The following is an 18,621-nucleotide window of genomic DNA, read 5'->3' on the forward strand; positions in this document are numbered from 1 at the left end:
TACTTTCTGGAGTTCCTAGAAAGCGAGGGGGAAGTTTGGGCACTGAAGTGGCTGTGGGGAGGCTCAGCCGCCACCACCACCACCACCACCACCACCACCACCCTTCCGCTCAGCCTTCGAGGTGCTCTGACGGAGGACGGAATCCCTGGGCCCCTTCCTGGGAACAGCAGAGCCCCACGCGTGGGCCTGAGGCAGGCAGGGGGCAGGGCCCACTCAGTGCTGGGCCCCTCAGCCTTTGTTGCCAGCCCTGAGCTTGGTCCTGTGAAGTGACAAAGGACTGGGACCTGCTGGGGAGCTGGAGAACCCCCCGGGGCAGGGAAGGGGTCCTTGAGGACAGGGAAGGACGGCAGCAGCTCCCCCCATAGCAGCGCCCCATCCCTCCTGAGGGGGAGCAGGGAGCTGGAATAGGAGCTGGCTGCCCTCCTCCCCGTCACCGCAGCTTCCCCTCCGCTTCTGTGGAAAATAGCAGAACTGCAGAGGGGAGCAGCTGATGTAAATGCCAGGGCTGCCCCTCGCCGTGACCGGGACAGCAGCGCGGTACCCAGAACTGGAGGCGTGAGCTGAGCGAGAGCCCCACGCATCGTGCTTCAACTGCAGGACACGGTCAGTGCTGGGCTCACGGAATGGCCCTCGGGGGCACGTGGGAGCTGCTGGGGAGCCCCAGGCGGCAGGGAGCCGGGGAGGGGTAACGGAGCCCACCCCGTCCCGAGCCCTTTGCAGTGCAAACACCACACGGAGCCAGCAGCAAAGGTCACAAAACTTTATACAGGAAAAATTCACAAGAGGCCCCGTCGCTTCTGAGGAGCTGCCCCGTGCTGGGGAGTGACGGGCAGGGCCGGCAACCTCAGCCCTGGGGCCCACAGCCCCATCCAGCCTGGCCTTGAACTGCCCCCCAGGGATGGGACATCCACAGCCGCTCCGGGCAGCCTGTTCCAGCACCTCACCCCCCGCTCAGGGAGAAGCGCGTGGCCTCGTCCCCGGGGAAAGCACCAGGGGCCGGTCCTGCAGCCGGTGTCAGGGCAGCCCCCGGGCAGGGGTCGGCCCTCGCAGCAGCACGGTGTCCCCGGAGCACCCCGTCATCCCGGCCAAACCGGGGCCGCCCCGCGGTGGGGGGGCTCTGGTGGCTCCCATTCACTGCAGTACACAGACGTCCCGGTCCTCGTCCTCCTCGCCGGCTGCTGCCTCCTCCAGCGGCTCGGCCACCTCCGGGGCGTCCTCTGCCGCCACCACCTTCTCCCGCAGCTCCATGAGCAGATCGCGGCTCTCGCTGGGCGGCAGGTTGCTCAGGTAGTACTGGGGTGCCAGCTCCACCAGCCTGCGGGGACACAGGGACGGGGATCAGGGAGGGGGGCCGGCCCCGGGGGTGGGAGCTGCAGGGTAACACCGGGAGCACAAAACAGGAACCCCCCATGAGTGGGAATGACCCCATCTGCCCCCCCAGGCCAGGAGGCGCAGGCCAGGCGCTGTCCCAGGGCTCTGCCACAGTGTTGGAGCTGGACATGGGCGCAGCCCGGACCCTCCCCAGCCCTCAGGTCCTCACATTTGGGGCTGGATCTCTGACACCACACGGAGGCAGTTGTCCTGCGAGATGGTGAACTCGTGGTACAGGACCCAGGGGGGCAGGCGCTGGGGGGGCTGTCGCAGCAGGTAGCAGCAGGCGGAGGGCAGGTGGGCCACGTGCTTGTGTGTCAGCATCACGTAGTTGCCGGAGCCGTCGATGTCCCGGGCGACCTGGGGAGGGAGGGAGGTGAACGCTGCTGCCCGGCTGTGCCCCCCACCCCCTGCAGCCAGGTCCATGGCAGCCCCCAGCCCACCTTGAGGAAGTAGCCTGAGATGAGCGCTCGCTGGATGTTGAGCGCGTTGGTGTCGGTGCCAAAGGCAGGCGGTGAGACGGGGAGCTCGATGCGCTGCATCACCTCCAGCAGCTCAGCCCGCACGATGCCCGCCAGGCGCAGCGCCTCGCTGCTCAGCGCGTGCTTGCGGCACCAGCCCTCATCCATGTGGTCTGCAGGGACAGAAGGGTCAGCAGTGCGGGACGGGGACAGCATGAGAACCCCATGGTGGGGCTGGGACCCCTCAGAGCCAGGCTGAGGTGTGCTGTGCTGAGCACAGACCCAGCGCTTGCTCCGGGAAGGAGCAAAGGAGCCGTGGGATGTGCGTGGGGGTCCTGCCTGCCCTAGTCACGCCCCAGCCCCGCACTCACGCTGCTGGAAGGCATTGAAGATGTTGATGAGGGTGAAGTGGTCTCCATGTGGGTGGAGCAGGGCCCGCCGGCGCGCGGTCACGGCCTCCTCAAGGCGTGTGGAAGGAGTCACAAAGCAGGAGGGAGCTGGGGAAACACAGAGGAGAGGTCACCACGTGCAGCCACCATGAGGCTGGATCCTGGGGGCTGCATCGTGCCCCAGCCAGCAGCAGAGCGGCACCCACCCGTGAGCATGGCAGCCAGGCTGACCATCTCCTCCACGCAGTCGAACTCGCAGGAGGCGATGAGCGCTTTGGCCAGCTGAGGGTCCAGGGGGAACTCGGACATGATGATCCCCACCTCCGACAGGTTCCCGTCGTCATCCAGGGCAGCCAGGTAGTCCAGGTCCTCCAGCGCCTGCATCAGTGACTCGGGGGCTGGGGCAGGATGTCAGACAGCTGACGGTGCCACTGAGGCAGACAGCCCTGCTGCTGCAGACACTTCCCACCCCCTCCCAGAGGGAGCCTGGACCACAGATGGCCCCAGCTCTCCCCCCCCACCATCGCACTCTGCCTCAGCCCCACCTGGCCTGTCGAGGAAGTCACACTGGCCCATGTCAGCGATGTCCAGGCGCTTCAGCAGCAGCACGAGGCGGCTGAGGCTGGTCTCACTGACGTGGGGCGCGGGGCTGGGAGGGAAGCGCTGCTCAAAGGAGGCCTCCGAGTACAGGCGCAGGCAGGTGCCTGTGGGAGACGGGCTGTGAGCAGGGGAAGGGCAGCACAGCATCCTGCTGGAGAGACGTGCCACCACCCGCTGCTTCCTGCGTGCCCTGGGGAAGGGGCTCACCTTGGGGGCCACCAGCCGCTCGCTGCATGCGTGACTCTGCCTGGCTCCTGCTGATGGGCCGCAGCACCTGGGACTCCGCACGGATCCGGGGGTTGTAGACCTGCAGGGTGAGCCCATGGGAAGGGATCTACAGGTGAGGTCCTGCCCACTACAAAGCTCCACCATCCCCAGCGGTGCAGTGCAAGGTCTGGGCTGTGTCCCCAGGCAGGCGATGGGATGAGCAGACAATCCTGAATCCAGACCCTCCTCACATGCTCTCAGCTCACCTCAGGGCAGAGCCAAGCTCCCCATCCCCATCCCCATCCCCATCCCCATCCCCATCCCCACTCACACTGCGCAGTTCCAGCCCCGTGTCGATGACGAAGCCCACAGATCCCAAAGAGAAGGACGAGTCCCCAAGCCAGTGGGTGACGACCACCCTCCGCTCCCGGCTGCCTTCCTCGGGTGCCTCATACACCTTCTGTGCCGCGCGGCCCACACCGGGGTGCAGGGGCAGCACCAGCAGCGGGCCCAGCCCAGGGTTCAGTGCCACAGCTTCGGTCTGGATGGCCCTGCAGCACTCAGTGATCTCCTGCAGGAAGGACAAGGCCATGAGTGGAGTCACAGCAGCACCCAGAGGTTCTCCACAGCCCCAAACAGGGTGATGCCCACCTGGCTGCCCTGCAGGAAGACCTTTGGACGTACTAAACCCAGAGCTGAGCTGCCCCAGCCCAGGGGACATCCCAAGCTCCCACCTTGGTCAGAGCTTCCCCAGGAACTACAGACAGGGAACCCCTCCAGCCCCTCCTGCCCCCAGCCCTGTGCTGCTGGCACAGTGATGCCCCAAATGCCCAAACCACGGGGTGCTGCAGTCCCACCTGCTCACTGGCCAGGAAGAGGAGGATGTGGCCGGGCTCCTGCCGCCGGTGGATGTCCAGCACAGCCTGACAGGCTGCATCGACACGGCTGTGGGCCGGGACATCCCTGTAGAGCAGCTGTGGGGACGGCCCCGGTCCAGGCACCCGCACCACGGGGGGATCCCCGCAGAAGGCGCGCAGTCGCTCCTCCATGGCCGGTGAGGTGACCACCACCACCTTCAGCTCCGGGCGCTGGTGCAGGACGTCCTTCAGCAGCCCCAGCAGCACATCTGTGGGCACCGTGCGCTCCTGCGCCTCGTCCAGCACCACCACCCCGTACTGCCGCAGCAGCGGGTCCGACGTCATCTCCCGCAGCAGCATCTCGTCCGAGCAGTACCTGCACGGCCCGGGCCCATCAGGGGGTGGCTGTGCCTGCAGACATCCCCAGGGGAGCGGGCCTCTCCCCCCCAGCGCTCGCCCTGCCCGGCTCCCTTAACGAGGCCAAGGGGGATTAAATGATTACGCTGCGGCCAGGGAGCTGAGTGGGATTAGAACGGCACCGCCAGCACGGTGCAGCACGGGGGCCCCCCATCCGCACACCTCAGGATGGTCTCCGTGGTGCAGCAGTCCTCGTGGGGGACGCAGTAGCCAACCTCGTGGCCCAGGTTCAGGTCCATCTCATCGGCCACGCGCAGCGACAGGCTGAGGGCGGCCAGGCTGTGTGGCTGGGTGCAGGCCACCAGGCCATGTGCAAACTGCATGGACAGGGCGTACTCGGCGCACCACTGTGGGACCTGCGAGGGACGGCACTGGTCGGTGCCCTGGGAGCTTCACACCCACCCCGAGCAGCACGTGCTGTGCCTTCTGCACTGCAGCCCCGGTGCCCGCAGGACCTCCTGCACCGGAGCAATGCAGGGACACCCAGAACCTCTCACAGGTGCTCCTTCCCTGATAATGCTGCACCTGAATCCTTTGCAATGAGCACCACGGCCTCACCATCCTCTGCCCAGAGCTTTCTGCCTGATCCTTGCATTAAAGACATGGGACATCCACCCTCCTCTTCTCTATCTCATCACTTCTTACTCCCAGCCAAGTCTTGGCTGCTCAGTTCCTCCCTAACAGGGAAACTGTTCCTCCTCCCATCACTCCCCTTTGCCCGTTTCCATGTGTTTCCAGTCCTGCTATGCTCAGTTTGTGACTGGAGAGTACGTGCCCCAGTCCACTTAGATGGGACTCCTCCAATCCAGCCCCTTACTCCCCTCCTGTAGCCAGACACACACACCTGACATTTAACAGCTTGCAACACACTGGGCTCCGAGTCCACACCCTGCACCACACAGAACCTGCAGGCAGGTGCCCCCAAGTGGCAGGGATCTGCCCCCAAAGCCACGTCCAGAGACCCACACACAGCTCTGTGGGGACCACAGCCTCCAGCCCTGTGCCTGGCTGTGACAGGGCCCCCTCAGATCACCGCTGTGCACAGCTCAATGCCCCCTCCTCATAAGGATCAGCACAGAGCACAGGCAGCCACGGAAACAGCAAAGGGAGCAGCCTGAGCATCAGCTCTTCCCCCTCTGGGCAGATCACTGACCTGCAGGGTGCTGCCACACCAAGGCACGGGATCAGATGCTCTGTGTCAATCAGGTTGTGCCTCCCTGTCTGCTGGAGGTGATTCCAGGCCCTGCATAGACCTGCACCCGAGGGCAGCACAGCCCCATGGCTACCGAGCACTAAACGAGGCTCCCAGCCGGGCTGTGCCCCACGCTGAACCTCAGCTGAGCGCTGCACCCAGCAGCTCGGAGCCCTGCAGCCAACACCCTGATAAACACAGCGAGCAGCAGCTGCTGAGCTTTGATCCAAACAACATCCAGCTCTGCGGAGGCCCACGGTTCCCCCTGCAGCTCCCAGGCGATGCCTCCCCAGGTCAAAGTCTGCATGACGACATCCCCAGGTGTTGTGTTAAAGGAGCACGGATGGGACGCAATGTCCCTGCTCCATAGGGAGGCCTGATCCTGCACCGGGTGCCAACTATTGCCCAGCCCGACTGTCCCCGGCCACGACACCGAGCCCAGGAATAGCCCCAGCCCCCTCCCTGCAGCGCAGTGCTCCCAGCACACACGTGGCGGTGCCTCCCCAGCTCATACAGAGCTGCTGCCTGAAGCCAGAGCTCCTGCCCAGCGCATCCTCAGTGCTGTGGGCCCATTGCAGCGGGGCTGGCAGTGCCCCCCATGGGACCACCCGCAAGCAGAGCCCAGGGCTGCGGGGTGTTGGTGCAGCTACAGGGTCAGTGTGTGGGGCCGTGTGAGGCTGCAGCCCCAGCACAGGACGGGGCAGCTCCTGATGGCGGCATCGCAGCGGCTCCGTGTAGGAGGGTCGGTGCTGGGGGAGCAGCACAGCGCAGCCCCGTGCCCGGCCCCCCCCAACTCACCTGGGTGCTCTTCCCTGTACCGGGGGGTCCGGACACCACCACGATTCCGCTGCCGCCCTGCAGGTGCTCCATGAAGCTGAACTTGGTGCTCCACACCGGCAGCTCCCGGCGCTGCCGCAGCAGCTCGTAGTACCGGGAGGAGAACGGCAGCCCGTCATATGGATTCACCTCCAGGTCCCCGTCACAGCCCAGGGCCGGATCCTCGTCCTCCTCCTCGTCCTCCAGCACCGACCCGGTGCCGTTCTGCCGGGGCGGGGACCCCGAGCCCCCACCGGTGGCCATTGTGCTTCCACTGCAGGGGGCAGACGGGACGTGGCACCGGGACACCGGGACAACGGGACACCGGGACACCGGGACAGCGGGACAACGGGACAGCGGGACAACGGGACACCGGGACAACGGGACAACGGGACACCGGGACGGCTGCGGGGCGGGGGGACGGCGGGGACAGAGCGGGGCTGAGACACCCGCGGTGGGACGGGAGGAACCGGGACGGGAGGGACGGACCGGGACAGGGGTCGGCACAGCACAGCACGGGAACGGGGCCGGGTGCGGGGCTGTGCCGGGACACGGGGCGGCGGGGACACACCGGGACACACCGGCCACACGGGGCCGGAGGGCTGCGGAGCTCAGGCCGGGCTGAGCGAATGAGGCCGGTTCCGGCCGTGGGTCAGCGGATCGCACCGGACAGGGGACACGGGCACCGGGTCCGGCCTGAGCTAAGGGGGCACCGCGGGTCCGTTCCGGTTCCGGTTCCGGTTCCGGTTCCGGTTCCGGCCCGGCCGCCGCTCACCTGCGCGCGCCGCCGCCACCTCGGCCCAGCCTGGAGCGGAGTCAGGTGACCGCGGCGTCGTCACGTGGCCTCCGGCAGCCGCCAATCAGCGCCGCCCGGCGGCGCGCGGCCCGTTGCTATGGGCGGCGTCTGCGTGGCAACGGGCGGGACCGGGCGTGCGGCCTGTACCGGGCGGCGGGACCACGAGTGTGTGTGTGTGTGTGTGTGTGTGTATGTATGTATGTGTGTGTGTGTGTCCGGTATGTGCCCGTGTGTCCGGCCGGGCCCGTCCCGGTTCCGCATCCCGAGTCCGGTGCTCAGCCCGGGGCGCTCAGCCCGCAGCTCCCGGTGCGGGGCCGCCAGGTGGTGCTGCGGTACCGTGCAGTACCGTGCAGTACCGAGCAGTACCGAGCAGTACCGTGCGGTACCGTGCAACAGCCCGTGCCGGCTCCTAACGGCGGCTGTGGGAAGGGCTCGTTCGTCGCGCAGTTTGAGCCGTTAATGTCATTATTATTTACCGTTATTATTAATTATTATTATTAATTAATTATTATTAATTATTGTTATTACCGTTTTCATGACGCTCAGTGGTGCTGCACGGACCCGCCGGCTGTTTCGTGGCGGTCCCGGGCCGTGTCGGTGCCGGTCCCGGTGCGGGTCCCGTTCTGTCCCGTTCTGTCCCGTTCTGTCCCGTTCTGTCCCGTTCTGTCCCGTTCTGTCCCCGCGGCACCGGCTCGGGCTGAGGAAGCGAGTTTCGCTCGAGCCGGGGCTGCACGTGACCGGGGAGCAGGAACTGCCGGTTCCCCACGCGTGTCCCCGCGCTGCCGCCATGGCCCCGTGGCCGCCCAGCACGGACAAGTTCGGTGTGGGTGAGTTGGGGCCGCGGGGCTGGGGGGGGGGATGGCGGCGACGGTCGGTGTGTGAGTGCGAGCCGGGCCCCAGCCACGGCCCCGTGCTGCCGCCGCTGCTTCGGGCGGGTCGGGGCTGCGGGATGGACGCGGCGTGTCCGGGGCTGCGGGGCCGGTGCTGGGATGGGCCGGGAGCCGCGGGGCCGGGGCTGATCCCCTGCAGTGCGGGGTCTGCGCTCCCCGCTGTGCCGGGCTTTGGGCTCCGTCTGGGTGTTGAGACTCGCTCAGCTCCGGGGCGCTTCAGCTCGTCAGCAGCCGGTACCGTGACCTGCCTACGGGGAGCTGCCCGTGTGTCCCCGGTCCGGCTTCGTGCTGTGCTCCCGGTGCCCGCTCCCGGTGCCCGCAGTGTCTGTACCGCAGCCCTGGCCGCCCCGCTCCCCGCCCTGGCCCCGCTCAGGCTCTTTGCAGCGCCCTGAGGAACTTGTTGCTGCCCTCCCTGCCCTGCGCCTCTTCCCGTTTCTGCAGGGGCCATTTCCTCCCCCTGCGCTGCGGGGGGGGCTCACAGGGACCCCGGGGCTGCCCGGCGGTTGGACTGAGCCTGCAGGGGCTGCGCGGGGTCCTCGTGCAGAGCAGGACGGACCCGTGGGGAGCCGAGGGCCCTTGAGCCGCGAGGAGCCGGCACCGCCATGGGGCTCCACATCGGGGTCCCGGTTGAGCCACGCGGCTCTGGGAGCACTGCGGTCCCCGGGTCGCAGGCTGGAGGGTTGTTGTTAATGCGGACAGGTGCCGGTAATGGGGTGAGGTGTGAGCAGGGTCCCAGCCCCCAGCTGCAGGGCGCTGCGCTGTGCAGGCCGGTCTGCAGGGCCGGTCCCCTGCGCCGGGTGCAGCCGCTCTGCGGTCAGCGCTGCCCCCACCCGGAGCCGCCCCGTGCAGAAATAGCAGCAGGAGCAGCACGAAGCACCGCGCTGCTGCTCGCCCTGCGCAGCGCTGCGACTCGGTGCTGCGGCCCCGGAGCTCAGGGCGGAGCGATACGTGCGGGGGGGGCTGCGCCCTGTATGGGGGCCGAGTGATGGGGTCAGGGCTACAGGGCTAATGCTGGGGGGGGGCAGGAAGAGGAGCCCCAGCTCACGGCTGCTGACCCCTCTCTCTGCAGCCGTGTGGAACTTCCCCGGTGCCAACGAGCATCACCTGCCGCTGGAGATTGGGGAGACGGTGCACATCCTGCAGGCGTCCGAGGGTAACGGGGGGCCCAGCTGGGCTGGGGCTGAGCTGCACCCGGATGGGGGTTGTCCGGCCCCGGGCCCGGCTCACGGTGCGCCCCTCCCTTCCCCTGCAGGCTGGTACCGCGGGTACTCGCTCAGGAACAGGGCTGCCAGGGTAGGTGCGGGGCACACGGGGGGGCTCACCCGGCCCCAGCCGTGCGGGTGCCAACAGGGGTCACAGCAGCACTGGGGACGGCGAGGGGATGGGGACCCCTGTGGGGGGCTCAGTCCTCGCGAAGCCCCCAGCCCGTGTCTATGGTACCAATGGTTGCTGCTCCCCAGGGCATCTTCCCGGCCTCACTGATCCACCTGAAGGGAGCAGTGGTGGAGCGCAGGGGGTAGGTATGGGCTAGGTATGGGCTAGGTATGGGCTAGGTATGGGGTAGGTATGGGTTAGGTATGGGGTAGGTATGGGGTGCGTATGAGGTACATATGGGGCACGGGGGCAGCCCCACGCTGGCAGCGGGTGTCACAGGGCTCTGTGCCCTCCCCAGGGCAGAGGAGAGCGTGGTGCCCGCCGAGATGCCCATGGTGCAGGAGATCACCACCACACTGCGGGAGTGGGCCGCCATCTGGAAGCAGCTCTATGTGGTGAGGGAAGGTGGGGGGGGAGCACAGGGACGCGGCGGGGCTGGGGGTGACCCTGCACGCGGTGCTGCCCACAGACGGGGCAGAAGGAGCGGTACTGCAAAGTGAAGCAGATGATGTACGAGCTGATGGAGCAGCGCTCGCAGCTGCTCTCGGGTACCCTGCCCAAGGACGAGCTTCTGCAGCTGAAGAAGGAGGTGACCAGCAAGATCGACTATGGCAACAAGTGAGAGGGGAATGGGGCGATGTCCTGACCCAGCAGGGACAGTGCTGTGCAACCCACCCTGCCAAGAGCTCATGGGCCCGGCTCAGAACGCGTCCCTGGTGCTGCTGCTGCCCCCACCCCGCTGCTCTGCTGCTGGCCGTCACCTCCAGGACTGTCCCACCCTGTGCTCTGCTCTCAGCCCCCGCCTCCAGCCCCACACACGGCCCCACACACAGCCCCACACACAGCCCCACACACAGCCCCACATCCAGCCCCACACACAGCCCCACACACCGGCCCCACACACAGCCCCACACACGGCCCCACACACAGCCCCACACACAGCCCCACTCACAGCCCCACACACAGCCCCACACACAGCCCCACTCACAGCCCCACACACGGCCCCACACACGGCCCCACTCACAGCCCGGCCGGGCTCTGTGTCCCACCTCCCCCCCGTCCGCAGGATCCTGGCGCTGGACCTGGTGGTGCGGGACGAGGATGAGAACATCCTGGACCCCGACAGGACCAGCATCATCAGCCTGTTCCAGGCGCACCTCAGGGCTGCGCGCACCGTCACGCAGCGCATCCAGGAGGAGACGGTGAGGGCGGCCCCGACCGCGCGGTGCCCGGTATCCCCGTGGCGCGGCTCAGAGCCGTGTCCCGCAGCCCGGTGCCGCACGTGGGGCTGAGCGGCCTCGTGTCCCGCAGACCCCGCAGCACCAGCCGGGCTGCAGCTCGCGCCTGGCGGCTTCCCCGTCGCACAGTCTGTATCTCTGCGTGCGCAACTTCGTCTGCAACATCGGCGAGGAGGCGCAGCTCCTCATGGCGCTGTACGACCCCGGCGAGCAGCGCGTCATCAGGTGCGATGCTCCCCCTGCGCTGCGGGGCCGGGATCCCGCCGCCCTGCGGCCGTTTGTCCGTGCGGGGCGCCCCGTCCCCCCGCGGGCCGCTCACGCCGCCCCCTCGCAGCGAGAGTTACGTGATCCACTGGGCCAGCACCGGCGTCCCGCGGGACATCGAGATGCTCAACAACCTCCGGGCCGTTTTCACGGTGAGCGCCGGCCCTTCCCCCCGCTCTGGGTTTGTGCCTGGGGATGGCGCACGCCCCCCCCGCTTTGCTGCGTGCCGACCCCCCCTCGATGCAGCGTTTGGGACGCACCGCGCACGCAGGGATCCCCAGCCCTGTCACAGCCCGCATCCCCCCCGAGCATCCCGCTCCAGTTCTGTCCCTCTGGACGCTCTGTCCCGCTGTCCCGTCCCCCTGTGCCCCGCTCCGTGCCCTCCCCTGGCCCCGCGCCCCCCCCGCCCCGCAGCTGGTCCCGGTTCCGGCTGCCTGCGGGGAGCCGGGCGAGGAGCAGCTCCTGCTGACTGACCCTCAGGACGGCCCGAGCCATCGATGTGCAGCTGAGCCGGGAAATCAATGTCAATGAGCAGCATCAGCACTTCCAGCCTCGCGGTCCAACTCCCCCAGCTCTCACTCCCCTCCGATCCCCGCCTGCGGCTGGTACCGCGTCCCTGTGCCGCGGCCCCACGGGGGTTGTGCTGTGCTGTGCGGTGCTGAGCTGTGCTGTGCTGTGCGGTGCTGTGCTGTGCGGTGCTGAGCTGTGCTGTGCTGTGCGGTGCTGTGCTGTGCGGTGCTGAGCTGTTCTATGCTGTGCTGTGCTGTGCTGTGCTGTGCTGTGCTGTGCTGTGCTGTGCTGTGCTGTGCTGAGCTGTGCTGTGCTGTGCTGTGCTGTGCGGTGCTGAGCTGTTCTATGCTGTGCTGTGCTGTGCTGTGCGGTGCTGTCCATCATTTCTATCAGCCCACGTTGTGCACGGAACCCCCGGGCTCCATGCAGCAACTTTGTGCCCTCTGTAGGGCTCAGCAGCCCGTGCCCCCCAAACCAGAGCCCTGAGCAGCTCTGCACCCCATTAACTGCACCCCCAGTTATCCGCCCAGGCAGCCGCAGCTCCGTGTTCTGGCAGCAGAGCGTCCTCGCTCAGCGCTCACACCCCGCTGTGCCCCCAGGACCTGGGCAGCAAGGACCTGAAGCGGGAGAAGCTTTTCCTGGTGTGTCAGATCATCCGGGTGGGCCGCATGGACCTGCGGGAGACCCTCAGCCGGAAGCTCAGCACGGGGCTGCGGCGGCCCTTCGGCATCTCGGGTGAGGGGGGGCTCGGGATGAACCACACCGACCCCATGGGCAGCTCCCATACCCGGACCTCCCACCCTCACTGCTCTGCCCTGTTCCCCCTGCGCTCGCTTTTCCCCATCACTGCACCGGGCTGAGACACGCAGGTGGTGCCTGCAGAGCCCCCCAGAGCAGGGAGCCCCATGGAGAGGGAGTGCAGGAGCTCCCCACACCCCACCCTGCCCTGACAAATGCTGCTGCTCTGGGTATTGATCCTCTTTGGATGGGCTTGGTAGGAAATTATCGATTTTAATTGGCCAATTAGCGTGCACTAGGATCTTGGCCATGAAGTAATTACCAGGTGAATTATTAACATACCGGCAGCTAATTGCACTCCGAGCTGAGCGTGTCTCTGGGGAGGGAGCAGATGGATGGTCCTGGTGCCATGGTACAGTGCCCTGTTCCTGCTGCTTGGGGCTGGGGGTGGCCACACAGTCCCGATGGCAGCCCTCCCTGCCATGGTGTTGGGTCCATCCCCAATAGAACTGTGGGCACAGAACAAGTCCCTGCCCAGAGCCCTGCGTGTCTCGGTGCCACCCAGCTCCAAGAGGCAGAGGGGTCCTGGTGGGACACAGTGACATCCCTGGGGGCGTTGTCTGGGCACAGCGGGATCCGTGCTGGGGTACAGGGCAGGGGACAAAGCAGTTCCTGTGTGTGCGCAAGAGGATTTGGCACAGGGGTCGGTGCCACTGGGGCTGCATCCATGGCTGCTGTGTCTGTACCATTGCAGTGATGGACATCACGGACATCTCCAAGGGCAAGTGTGAGAGCGATGAGGACAAGCAGCACTTCATCCCTGTGCACCTGTGAGTAGTGGGGCTGAGGGCAGGCAGTGCTCTGGTGGCTGGGCTGACGTCGGGTGGTGGCGTGGGGCACCAGGAGTGCCAGAAACAGAGGGCAGGTGTTGCTTGGAACTTCGGCTTTGCACGTCCCTGGGGCATGATGCCATCAGGGCGAGGAGCAGTATGGGATTAGGAGAAAGGGTATTGGTATGGGCTATGAGGGATATGGATCCTCCTGGAGCCCCTCTCTGTGCATGAAGCCGTCGTGGTTCATCCCAGCCTAGCCTGGGTGCTCTCCTGCACCTCCCTATGGGGGGCCTTTGCAGCAGGTGGGATGGGGAGCCGCGGGGGTCCAAGTCATTTTGCCATTGTTGGTGGAGAGCAGCAGTGCTCTGTGAGCCCTCCCAGCTCCTCCTGGTGTCTGTCAGGGCGGCTGCCGAGAACGACTTCCTTCACAACATGATCAGGAAAGCAGTGGAGGGGAAGGACATCAACCACAAAGGACAAGGTATCAGACCTCCCTACTCCTCAGTAAAACTGCAGCAGCCACAAGTTGTGATTGTGCTCCTGTGTGCAACTGGGCTTGTGACTGGAGCTGTCGTGGCTGTCAGGATCAGGCCTGTGTGTGTGTGAGGGGAGATCACCCACCCCAGGACACCTCAGGGTGTGTCTGAAGGAGAAGCTCTGGCTGCAGCTTTGCCCCAGGGTCTGGCTCGGGCCGGGCTGGTGGCAGCCGTGGGGCTGACATCCCTCACTCTGTTCCCCACAGGGTTCTGGGTGTCCCTGAAGATGCTGTGGGGAGACCTGAACCAGGTGCGCAAGGACCACCCGCACCTCGTGGACCGCAGCACGGTGGTGGCGCGCAAGCTGGGCTTCCCGGAGGTCATCATGCCAGGCAAGCAGGAGCAGCACCGTCCTGCTCCATCCTGCAGAGCATCACCCGTTCAGGAGATGGGCGCAGCAGCAGCTGCTGGCATTATAGAATCATAGAACCAACAAGGTTGGAAAAGACCTCAAAGATCATCCGGTCCAACCATTGCTCTGCAAGGGGATGGGGAGGGCGGCTGGCACCACCCCCGTGCCGACCCCAAGGCGAGGCAGGGGAGGGTGGGCAGGTGATGCTGGCTGCAGTGGGACCTGACTCACTGAGTGCGCTGCCCCCAGGGGACGTCCGGAACGACATTTACCTGACACTGGTGCAGGGAGAGTTCGACAAGGGGAACAAGAAGACACAGAAGAACGTGGAGGTGACGGTGTGCGTCTGCGACGAGTCGGGCAGCGTGGTGCAGGTATGGAGAGCAGTGACTGCCCCACACATCCCTGAGCAGGAGCAGGGGTAGGGCTGGGTTAGGGGCAGCAGCTCCGTGCCTGGAGCAGCCGCAGAGGCAAAGTGGTGCAGCTGAGGTTGTCCTTCAGGATAAAGCCTTGGGAAGGTGGTGGGAAGGGACAGATCCAGCCTCTCCCACCTCCGTGCGCCCGCTGCCTCGTCTCTTTTCCAGGGTGTTTGCTTTCATTGCAAACTGTTCTTATCTGGCCCGTGGGAACAGGTTGTTAATTAGCGAGGCGCCTGCTGGGCTGCTGCGGAGATGCAGTTCCCATCTCATTCTGCCTGTGATAATGAATTTCCCGTGGGGCGGTGGAACTCCAGCCCTGAGCGCTACCGGAGGCGCGTGTGTCCCTTCCCACCGCCTTGGAGGCTGTGGCAGATGGGGACGGGGGAGCGTTTGGCTGCCTTTGGAGCTCAGCTGGGAAGGGGCGCCCCAAAGCATTTCCCTGCACTGCCTGGCCTGTGTGGGAGCAAAGCAGCTGTGAGGGTTCTGGACCCCTCTGGTGCTGTCTGTGTTGGGTTAGCAGGATGATGCCTTTGGCATCCTTTGATCTGTGAGCCATGTAAGGCTTGTCAGGAACTGACCACAAACATCTCTCTGCCCTCTCTGCAGAATGTGATTTACCACGGGGCGGGGGACAAGCCGGCCAGCGAGTACCGCTCCGTGGTGTACTACCAGCAGCGGCACCAGCGCTGGATGGAGACGGTGAAGGTCTGTGCTGGTCTGCACCAAAGTGTGGGGCTCGGATGTGTCAGCTCATAGCCCCACATAATGCCTGGGGTGGGGGCCCGCTGGGTTGCCCAGCCCCTTCCCTGCTGCTCTCATGTGTGTTCTCCTCTCTCAGATTGCAGTTCCCATTGAGGATGTCCACAAGACCCACCTGCGGTTCACCTTCAGGCACCGCTCCTCCAGCGACAGTAAGCGCTGCTCTGTGCATTGCTCTGCTCGAGGTCCCGCTGGGCTGTGGCACAGGAGCTCTGGCTGTGTCTGGGGTTCAGAGGCAGGAGCCACACAAGCAGCCCTTGTCCTGTTCTGCCGTGGGGACACACTGGGGCTGCTGTGAGACCTGGAGGAAGCGAGCTGCCGTCCCTGGTTTGCTCTGTCCCAGCTGCCATGCAGAGATACAGACCAAGGGATGTCTCTGCCTCTGCACAGCGGCTCCTGGGCTCTGTGCTGTCATTGCCAGCCGTGTGCTGCAGGGAGCAGAGGGGCTGCTGTCAGCTGCTTCGCAGAGCTGAGAATCAGAGGCCATGAGATGGTGCAGCACTTTGCACCTTCATGTGGGCCAACGCAGGAGTGGGAGCAACCTGCAGCTGCAGTGCTGGGCACGATGGTGGCCTGGCACGTCCCAGCTGCAGGGATGGTGCCCAGGGTGGTGGGGGCTGGGTTGGCCTGACCCTACCTGCCCCAAACCCACAGGCATTCAGTCCCCACCTCCCTCTCCCTGTTTTTGGTGTTCTCTCCCTCCCTCTCACTCTCATACAGCTGCTGCAGCTGTGGGCCCTTCATGCATCGGTGCATCTCGTGGTGCCCTGGTGGAAGGCAGTGATGTCCTCAGCATGGTGGCCCCACACGGCTGCGCCCACCCTTCCCCTGCTCTGCCTCCACCTCCTCTGTACCCTCTTCTCTCCCAGCCAAAGACAAAAGCGAGAAGATTTTCTCCATGGCCTTTGTGAAGCTGATGCGCCCCGACGGCACCACGCTACGCGATGGGGAGCACGACCTCATCCTGTACAAGGTAGGGCAGAGCTGGCTGTGCCAGCCCAGGACGGTGCCCACAGCCACGTGTGCAGGGTCCCCATCCCCATCTCCTGTCCTCGCGGGCCCCAGCACGGCTCTCTGCACACATCATCTCTAACCCCGCTGTGCGCCTCCGCGGTGCCAAGTTTTGTTTAGGAAAAGGGACTTGAATGTGTCATCCCCAGCAGGGAGTGTCCTCATGGAGGCTTTTGCTGTGTTTTACCTGATTTCACCGGGGTTTGTCAGTTTGAAACCGCCGGGTTTGTTTTTCTTCTGAGAGAGCACAGAGGGAACGCGAGGAAGGAACGCTGGCTGTTGGTTGGGAGAGGCGCAGTTGGCGCAGCACAGCTGGTGCTCTCCTGTGCTGCGCTGGGAGCTGAGCTCTGTCGTGGCCATGGGGAGCAGTGGGGCTGCTCTCTGGGCTCCTGCCCTGTGCATCCCCATCCCATTGCAGGAGGTCATTTCATACCTCAGCCCCCAGCATTTAGCTGAAGTTTTTCGTGGTCTTACCGCTATTGGTGGAGGTCACTGCCACCACTCTGGGCAGACCCAGTTCCCCATGCAGGTCCCTGTGGGTTGGGGACACTCAGCTGCCATCGCTGTGCAGCCTCATCCAGCCCCCCCCCATCGCTGTCTGCACCGTGGAGGGGTTCCTTCTCTCCAGCCTCACATCCTCGTCCCTTCCCATGAGCTGCCCCAGTGCCTCCTCGTGCTGTGAGTGGTGCCCCAGCAGCAGACACCCAACACCCCCATGGTGCAGCTGTGCAGCGCCCCAACGCTGCTGTCACTGCTGAGTTCCTGCCCACGTCGGCCCATCTCTGCAGCCCCCACCATCCTCCCATCCATCCCTTGTGGGCAGCCCACCCAGAGCCGTGCTGTGCCCGGAGCTCTGGCCCAGCGCTGCCCTCCTCGCTGCTCATCCACCATTTTGCTGCTGCCTGATGTCCCTGCAGCGAGCTGACAGAGCTGTGCTTTCATTCCCCAGAAGAAAAATGTATTTAAGATCTGTTATCTCATCCTTCCTCTGCGCACTGGGCAGAGCACCCAGACTGTTCCATGCTGCTGCAGCCCCGTTCCACGGCTCTCCTGGGTCCTGCCCTGCGCCTCATCCCCACGCAGCAGCTCTGCCTGCCCTCGGGGCGTCCTGCAGCGCACAGAGCCTCGCGCATCTCCCTGCTGTGTGTGTGCGCTTTCTGCTTTTCAAAGAGCTGCAGCTGCCCTCGCTGACCCCGTGGCTTTCAGCAGATCTGCAGCCTCTGTGCAGCCTCGGCTCGCTCTGTGCTGCCCGATCCTGCGGCGTTCTGCTCCTCCCAACAAGCACCGGGGCCGGGCTCGGGGAGGCAGGAGATATTTCATCTTTATCCTTGTTTGTCAGAGGAGTGTGAACTGCGTCCTCGCAGCTCTCAGACCTCTCCGTCTCACCCTGGAGGGAGATGTGTATCTTTGAGCCCACCCAGCCATGGGGCTGTGCCTGCAGCGGGCGCAGGGCTTACACAACAAGGGGGAAAGTGAGCCAACAGTTCTGCAATCTTTGACCTTCAGAAGGAGAGAAGTTTGCTGGGCAGGGTGGCAGTTGGGTTAAGACAAATGGTCATTGCTGAGCCACACGCAGAGCTCTGGGCAGCCGTGGTCTGTAAGATTCCATTGTCCCCCTGGGTAGGTGGCACTGGGGTGGGTAATGGTGACAGCAGCAGTTCCCCAGCCTGTCCCACCCAGCAGGGACCCTGCTGTGTGCCCACCCTCGTGATGCTGCTTGTGTGTGCAACTCCTCCATTGCACACTGCTGTGCCCCACAGCCCTCACTGCTGCCCTCTCCCTGAACTGCTGCCCTCTCCCCATACTCCCCCACCCACCTTTTGTCCCCCACCTGCACCGCTCAGGGTGCAGCCTCCTCTGTCTGCACACAGGTCCCCATGGAGCTCTATGGGAAGCAGCTTTGCGAGCTGCTCTGTGCAAGTCACACCTTAGGAGCCCTCAAGGTGCTGATTCTGGGTTGCAGTGATACCTCAGAGCCTGGAGCTGCTGACCTCTGGCTCCCTGCACTGGGGATACATGCTCATTCACAGCTCTGCTTGTTCCCTTGCCCTGCAGCTGCCCCATGTCTGCCACCTCCCCCCGGCTGCACGCATGTCTGAGCTGTGCTGTGTTGCAGGGGGACAGCAGGAAGCTGGAGGATGCAGGCTCGTACCTGGGGCTGCCCTCCACCAGGAGCCCCTCGGAGCCCCGGATCCTCTCCGGGTCCTCTTTCCGCGTGGGTGGGAGCGTGTCAGGCCTGGCCGTGTCAGCGCGGGACAACTTCCAGATCTCAACGCTCGTCTGCTCCACAAAGCTGACCCAGAATGGTGAGTGCTGGCTGGGGCACGTTGCTGGCTGTGCTGCCAGCAGCGGGCACCGATGGACGATGCACATAGCAGAGCACTGTAATGCTTGAAAATAAGAATCAGCTTTAAGAGCAAATTCTATAGGAATGGCAGCAGAGCTCCCCATGTCACTGCAGCGGGTGCTGAGCCAGCAATGCTTTGTTCTCTGAGCTCTGATGGGTCAGTGGTGCCAGGGGATGGGACAGTACATGGCTGCACCCCACAGCCCAGCTGTGTGTCCCTATGCTGAGCACGTCAGTCCCTGTG

The 18,621-nt window shown here is 65.2% G+C and overlaps 2 protein-coding genes across 2 annotated transcripts in view; one reads left to right on the forward strand and one right to left on the reverse strand.

Annotated features, from left to right (window-relative positions):
- Positions 1-745: 745 nt before the first annotated feature.
- DQX1 (DEAQ-box RNA dependent ATPase 1) lies at positions 746-7,176 on the reverse strand. The gene is made up of 12 exons (XM_015850192.2): positions 7,086-7,176; positions 6,293-6,584; positions 4,465-4,658; positions 3,886-4,261; positions 3,360-3,599; positions 3,029-3,128; positions 2,767-2,925; positions 2,428-2,619; positions 2,204-2,329; positions 1,815-2,005; positions 1,541-1,731; positions 746-1,315 (listed from the first exon to the last, which is right to left on the reverse strand). The coding sequence occupies exons 2-12, from the start codon at positions 6,572-6,574 to the stop codon at positions 1,132-1,134; spliced, it is 2,235 nt and encodes a 744-aa protein (XP_015705678.1). The 5' UTR covers positions 6,575-6,584; positions 7,086-7,176; the 3' UTR covers positions 746-1,131.
- Positions 7,177-7,638: 462 nt separating this feature from the next.
- Positions 7,639-18,621, forward strand: part of LOC107306830 (dedicator of cytokinesis protein 2-like) — a 55,959-nt gene continuing 44,976 nt past the window's right edge. Inside the window, exons 1-18 of the mRNA XM_015850190.2 lie at positions 7,639-7,933; positions 9,066-9,149; positions 9,249-9,289; positions 9,457-9,512; positions 9,669-9,765; positions 9,840-9,988; positions 10,437-10,572; positions 10,682-10,833; positions 10,943-11,024; positions 11,982-12,117; positions 12,875-12,950; positions 13,355-13,434; positions 13,696-13,821; positions 14,091-14,215; positions 14,867-14,965; positions 15,099-15,171; positions 15,889-15,992; positions 18,147-18,336. Coding sequence (XP_015705676.1) covers positions 7,642-7,933; positions 9,066-9,149; positions 9,249-9,289; positions 9,457-9,512; positions 9,669-9,765; positions 9,840-9,988; positions 10,437-10,572; positions 10,682-10,833; positions 10,943-11,024; positions 11,982-12,117; positions 12,875-12,950; positions 13,355-13,434; positions 13,696-13,821; positions 14,091-14,215; positions 14,867-14,965; positions 15,099-15,171; positions 15,889-15,992; positions 18,147-18,336 — 2,098 coding nt within the window. The 5' untranslated portion in view covers positions 7,639-7,641. The remainder of the gene's footprint in view (positions 7,934-9,065; positions 9,150-9,248; positions 9,290-9,456; positions 9,513-9,668; positions 9,766-9,839; positions 9,989-10,436; positions 10,573-10,681; positions 10,834-10,942; positions 11,025-11,981; positions 12,118-12,874; positions 12,951-13,354; positions 13,435-13,695; positions 13,822-14,090; positions 14,216-14,866; positions 14,966-15,098; positions 15,172-15,888; positions 15,993-18,146; positions 18,337-18,621) is intronic.

Source organism: Coturnix japonica (genome assembly GCF_001577835.2).
Source record: "Coturnix japonica isolate 7356 chromosome 4 unlocalized genomic scaffold, Coturnix japonica 2.1 chr4random350, whole genome shotgun sequence".
Classification (NCBI taxonomy): domain Eukaryota; kingdom Metazoa; phylum Chordata; class Aves; order Galliformes; family Phasianidae; genus Coturnix; species Coturnix japonica.